Source organism: Echinops telfairi, unplaced genomic scaffold, assembly GCF_000313985.2.
Source record: "Echinops telfairi isolate 266 unplaced genomic scaffold, ASM31398v2 ScPeMD7_31;HRSCAF=116, whole genome shotgun sequence".
In the NCBI taxonomy this organism is placed as follows: Eukaryota; Metazoa; Chordata; class Mammalia; order Afrosoricida; family Tenrecidae; genus Echinops; species Echinops telfairi.
The window spans coordinates 30,145,005-30,151,545 of record NW_022103928.1 but is presented as its reverse complement, the minus strand read 5'-3'; the positions used below and the strand labels follow the sequence as shown (position 1 = coordinate 30,151,545).

General features: G+C 54.5%; 1 protein-coding gene across 1 annotated transcript in view; it reads left to right on the top strand.

The window, feature by feature from the left end:
* Nucleotides 1-3,717, top strand: part of RAB43 (RAB43, member RAS oncogene family) — a 30,223-nt gene extending 26,506 nt beyond the window's left edge. The window contains exon 4 of the mRNA XM_045290139.1: nt 1,304-3,717. Coding sequence (XP_045146074.1) covers nt 1,304-1,555 — 252 coding nt within the window. The 3' untranslated portion in view covers nt 1,556-3,717. The remainder of the gene's footprint in view (nt 1-1,303) is intronic.
* Nucleotides 3,718-6,541: the final 2,824 nt, after the last annotated feature.

Genomic DNA, 6,541 nt, shown 5'->3' with positions numbered 1-6,541 from the left:
GCGATCCACAGGCTGAGAACCGCTGCTCTAAAGCATTCATAACGTGGACCCATCCACAAGAGAATGTTCCTCATTGAGCAAGGCAAGGGGAGACAGGGTCCGAGTGGAGATGTGAAGGCAATGACTCCAGATGAATCCCCCACTCATTCTGCTTCGTCAGCGGAGTAGGTCACACACTCCAAAATGGGGCTGTCACCGCAGGTGTCTCACGGACAACAGCCCTCAGCCTTCGAAGTAATTCCAGCTCATAGCGACCCTTAGAACAAAGTGTACTTCTCCTGAGGGTTTCCAAGACTATCAGTCGCTATGGGAGCAGAGTAGGTGTATCATTCTCCAGCGAAGTGACAGGTGGATTTGAAACACTGACCTTGTGTTTATCGTCCAGTTCTGTAATGGACGCTCTGCCTCCAGGGCTCTAACTACAGGTATAAAGCACATCACAAATTGGAGGACTATGTCTGGAAGAAGCCCTAGTGGCATAGTGGTTATGCACTGGGCTGTTAATCGAAAGGTCAGCAGTTCGAAACCATCAGATACCCCATGGGAGAAAGACAAGCCTTTCTACTCCCATAGAGTTAGCATCTCAGAAGCGCACAGGGGCAGTTCTACCCTGTCCTATAAGGTCGCCATGAGTCAGAATTGACTTGATGGCAGTGAGTGTTTTGGTTTATGGCGAGAAGAGCCTCGCTAAGTAGTTCACTATACCACAAAGGCAAATACCCAACCAAACACCCCATCATCAGTTAATTCCAGCTCACAGGGCTGAGACGGTAAGTCTTTACGAGAGCAGACATCCTCATCTCTCTCCCATAGGGCTGCTGGTGCCTTTGTACCTTGTGCTTAACAGCCCAGGACGTTCACATCAAAGTAGAGAGCTGGACCAAAAAAAAAAAATAATAACCCAATGCCAGATTTCATGGTTCACTCCTCCATTACCATGTGCCAGTGTTTCCACGCCCCCCACCCCCCACCCGTGCTGACTGTGGGGAAACTGGGACTCGGTGGTGGTGACTTCTCAAGGGCCACAGAGCAGGTGCTGGGAGCTAGACTTCAGACCCAGGGGCTGCAGCTCTAGAGGCTAGTGCTCCTCCAAGCGATGTTCTTCAGATCTTGAGCGAAGCAGCAGACCACCTCATCCTTTTGTGAAGAGAACACAAAACGAGGTCCTAGAAGTTAGAAAAGGAGTATTAACCTAAAACAGATGTGCTCTCTGTGGCTGACAGAGGAGTGGGACCCTGGGTTTCAGGACAGGTGTGTGCAGCGTCCGTGTGGCTGACCAAGTTAAACCTGACCTTCCCGTGCAGGGAACAAGTCGGACCTCGAGGAGCTCCGGGAGGTGCCGCTGGCCGAGGCGCAGAGCCTGGCCGAGCACTACGACATCTTGTGTGCCATCGAGACGTCGGCCAAGGACTCGAGCAATGTGGAGGAGGCTTTCCTCCGGGTGGCCACGGAGCTCATCGTGCGGCACGGCGGCCACATGTTCAGCGAGAAGAACACCGACCACATCCAGCTGAACACCAAGGACGTCTCAGAGAGCTGGGGCTGTGGGTGCTGACCGGGGCACCCAGGCCGGGCCTCTCCACCTCTGTCTCTGGGTGCCAGTGGTTCCCGAGGGGTCAGAGAGGCCCTCCTTGCTGGTGGGAAAGCGGGACACCTTCTGCAGGGGCTGCTAGGCTGGGGGCCTGGCCTCGTGGTCTTCACATTCCAGACCTCCACTGTCTGGGTGGGCAGGCAGCAGGGGAAGGCTGTGAAGTGCCCTTCCTAGGGATGTGGGCCTCGGGTCACTCCGGGGCCCCTGTGTGTAACAGCAGAGAGGCAGAGCTATTCGGCAAGCAGGCCCACAGTCTGCCTTGTTGGTTCCCGCCCCAGAGCAGCCTCACCTCTCAGCTGAGGAGACTTCTTCCTTTCTCCACTGCCAGCTCACAGTCTGCAGACACCGTAGGCCTTGGCTTGCTGCCTTAGATACCACCTCCCGTGTGCTCTGGTGTCCATCGGCACCACGTGTGGGGTCACAGCCACAGTCAGTGGGGACTGTCTCTTGGCTCAGACCCAGAGCTTGCCACTCAGGTTGCAAAACCAGTCCATGCTTTAGCGCTGGCTCCAGGGGGCAGGGTGGGATGTGAAAGGGACAATTGAGGTTTGAGAGGGACCCTCGGGCCACCCAGTCCCACCCCAGGTGCCAACATTCTTCTTGCTTTGACCGCAAGCGCCAGCTCCCTCACTGGTCCTAGCATAGCTTTGTCATCCCCTTCACCTGAACAGAGGCGGAACCCTGGCTGTGCTGGGATGGCCATTTTTCACCCTGGCCCCCAGCTACCTCACCTGAGCCCGGGGCGGGGGGTTCTGGCCGTGCTGGAGGGGCTGTCTCCTCTGCACTTAACACGTTCCCAGGTGCCCAGGGCCCGCACAGCTCTGCCCCTGCTTCTGTCCACCATTTTCTGGTCCTCCTTGAGTGACCTCTGCCCAAGCCAACTCGGCCTCCCTGCCCCTGCACCCCTCCCTCCCTCCCCGTGTTACAGCCCTCCCTTTGACTCATGTCATTTCAACTCACTGCCGTTGCGTCCCTGGGGACTCACAGTGGCCCTGTGCAGCAGATCTGCCTCTGCGGGTCCCGAGGCTATCAGAAAGCCTCCTCTTTCTCTCTGGTGCCCGCTGCTGGCCGTGCAGTTGGCAGCCCGGCTCGTTAGAACCCCACAAATGGCCCAGATGGACACACTGAGGGCACCTGCTCCGCCCTGGGCTCACTCTCTGCCCACAGGCTCTAGCCAGCAGGAGTGCTTTCCCGTACTCCTTAGCCTAGAGGTGTCCCCTGAGGTCTGGACTGAAGCCACTTCCCAAAGGCTTTAGCGGAGCACTCTTTCTTGCCCTCCCTCCCACCTCAGACACAAGCCAGGTTAAGAAGGGGTTTAGGCCCCTGAGGGGGTTGACTGAGTGTGAGGAGGTAGCTGGCTTCTGTAGTTCCCCTTGGGGGGACTCACCATCTAAGAGGGACCTCCAGACCTTGGGAAATGGGGAAGTAGGTGAGACAACACAACCAGCCCGCTTCCTTCTCCGTGGCAGGCTTGGCTTTCTCCCAGGCAACCTGGAGCTTCAGGGGCAAGGGAGCAGTGTAATATCTTCCTTTGTTTATAAACTGAGCAGGAGCTGGGGGTTGGTGGGGAGTGGGAGAGAAGGCTGGGGGCAAGGGCAGGGAGGCTGGGAGGTGCCCCTGTAGCCACCAGGACTGTGGAAGGAAGGCCACCTGAGGCCTGGATAGGGCTTCAAGATCAGAATGGAGATTGGGGCAGAGCAGGGACTTGAAGTGTAGACTCCTTAAAGTGTTGTATTCTGGGAGGTTCCCAACCAGCAAGGTGGATTTTCTGTCCTCCCAGAAAGGGATTTGGACTCCCAAGAAGTGGGCCCCAGCAGATGGAACTGGAGGAAGCTCCTAATTCATATTGAATTCAGTTACTGTTCCTCAAGAGGGCCGCCAGGCTTGGCCCCCTCCAGCCTGAGCCCCTGCCCCTGCCCCTGCCAGGCCTGGAATGTTGCGGTGGGGAAGCAGGTCAGCTTGCCCAAGGATGCGATTTGCATTTGGGAATTTTTCATGTTACCTATTTATGAATCTTTATAACAAATCTATTTTTTAAAACATGGGAAAGTTGCCTTTTTGGAAAATTCGCAGAGCCAGAGTGTACACATTCAAACCCCATTAAACAGATTTCTGTAATAAACCAATGGCGCCTGACTGGTTCTCTCACCTTTGAATGTAGGCCAGGCCCAGGAAACCACATCCCCACCAAATGGTCCCACCTGTCCATCTCCTCGCTCTTTAGGCCTGGCCTATACACACACCGTCACACCTGCCTGTAAGGCCTGACCGTGCCCAGACCCTGCTAGGAACGCAAGGAAGGAGCTTAGATGAATCCCATCTCTGTGAGAGCGGCACCTCGATGCCTCAGGCAAGGGACACACCTCTGTGGGCCCAGGCTCCTCAATTGGAAAACAGCACACCTGTGCTGGGGAGTGGGCCCTGTGGCGGATGGTTTGGTGATACACTGCGGCGTTTGGCCCAGCACCCTTCGTGTGCCTTGCCTTGTGCAGGAAGCAGATCGGCTCGGGGCCAAGTTCTTTGTACAAGCCTTGCAGCCACTAGAAAGTCGTGAGTTGAGGGCCTGCTCTGCTCTCGGCCACGTGCCCAAGCATGGTGGTGTGCCATCCAGGTTTGTCCCTAGCCCAGGAGGCCCATCGTCCCCGTCAACTGAGTTTCTTTGGGGTCTGTGTCAGGTTACTCGGGGAAGCCTGCACAGAGACCACGGCGCAGTACTGGGGGACCCACTGGCTGCTTCCGCAAGGAGAGGAAGAAGGACTGCCCTGCCCTGAGAAAACCAACAGAATGGATGTCACACCAACATCCATTCATACCCCTTACTGGTATACTGTGACCTCCTGCCTATGTCCACCCTGAGCCTGGTCTCATCAGATGGACGACGAGCTCCCCTCCTGATGCACCTGGGAGCTGAAGGCTGGGTCAGGGAGCCCCGTTTCTGACTGCCCCTGGAAGCTTTGGAAATGACACGGGAGGCCATTAGCTGACCTCTGGCTTCCCGATTGCCATGAGGCAGGGGTCAGACAGCCTTTCGCCCTCGGCTTTCTTTACCCTCGTCTGGCATCCCTCAGTCCTCTCACGGTACTCTGCTTTCATTTGGGGCTCGATAATCCATTGTAAGGGTCACACAGAACTCCGATAATAGCCACAATTATAGGTCATTATTAGGGAAGTGAATAGGCTCCCAGCAATCAGAATCAATAAACAGGATGGGTCCAGACATTGGTCCACAATTATACCTCCTTAGGCAGCAGCTAAGTTTCTCTCCCCCTCAGCCTCCCAGCCGCGTGGTCCCTTAGCTGGTGCCTTGGTGGACTAGGAAACCCAGCTGGTTCCATAGTCTCTGCCTCACAGGTCTGAGTCTCAGCGCTGCTCCTCTGTCCTAGCTTCGGGTTTTCTTGTCTCGGCTCTGGGCTTGGCCTGCCTCCCTTACTCCGCCCCAGGGTCTCGGTGCACAGGTGTGATGCCTCTGGGCCCTTCAGGCGTGGAGCTCATAGGTGCTGCACCGCCAGTGGCTCCTCCAGTGGCCCCAGGATTTGTCTGCTTCTGCTTCAAGCATGGCGACAGGAGGGCGGTCACCAAAACAGACCAAGCAATCCCCTGTATACGGTGGCACATGCCCTGTTTGCATAGTCCCACCCCCAGTCATTTGGTGGGACTTACGGAGATGGATAGAAGAGCCTAGTAAAAATTTGACTGCACTCCACAAGGAGACCCGGTCACTGGGCCTGAGCCCAGCCGCCCCACATGCCTCTAGAGCAGTGGTTCTCCACCTTCCTCATGCTGTGACCCTTTCATACAGTTCCTCATGTAGTGCACATCCTCAGGGTCCTCCCTTCTGGACCCTCTCTAGAACCCTTAGCCTCACAAGAATCAGGTTCCCTCAGCTCTGAAATCTCCCACCTCCCTCTTGGTCCAGGCTGTCCCCCCTGGCCTGGTCTGGCCTCTGGTCTCCAGAGCAAACCCTACATCCACTAGCTCACTGCTCACTTCCTTAGACCCTCTCCAGGACTCCCTGCTGCCCTGGGCCCCCTTAAAGAGACATGACCCCCTGAGCCCCTCCACCCAGCCATTCTCTGACTACACTGCGCTGCTGGAGAACTGGTGTGTGATGCCGGAAGCGCTGGTCACACAGCCAGAGTGGACTCTTGGCCCAAAGGGGCCACACCTGAGCTACCGGGAGCCCTGCCCCCCCACCCAGTGTGGATGTCTGGCTGGCATTGTCACCCTGGGAGGAAAATTGGGCTGCAAAGGGAGGCTCCTACATCCCCACGTGTGACTCCCTGACCTGTGGGAGGTGGTTGCTGGCTTGCTTTCAGTTGTTGACACGGGGCTGTGGGAGGACGGAGGCTGCCCCCAACTTAGCTAAGAGGTGAAGTCTGGGCTTGATCCCAGCACCCCGACACCTCCTCATACCCGGGGGCTGCGTGTTCTGGACAGCGGTGCTCTGAACCTCACAGTCTCATGCAGGGTTTCTTAAACTCTTTCCACTCAACCCCTTTTTGCCTGAGAAATTTTTAGATGGCCCTGGGTATATTTGGATACCTAGTTTATAAAATTGTATTAAAAAAACTACACAAATTAAACATTTATTACTAATAAATCATAAATACTGATAATAAATGAGAAATCATAAACTACAAAATTTTATTTATGAGGGGGTGCCGCCCCAAAATAGATTTTTTCCCCAAGGCTATGTGTTTGCATTTTTTGTTGTTGCATTTTTTAATATAAAAATATTTTAATGGTTTTCTTTTTTTGCTTTCCAACAATTTATTATTTATTTATCTTTAAAAATCATTTTTGGGGAGACTTGTACAACTTTTTTTTTGTATTTAATGTTTTTAAATCGTTTTATTAGGGGCTCATACCACTCATATCACAATCCATACATATATCAATTGTGGAAAGCACATTTGTACATTCATTGCCCTCATCATTCTCAAAACATTT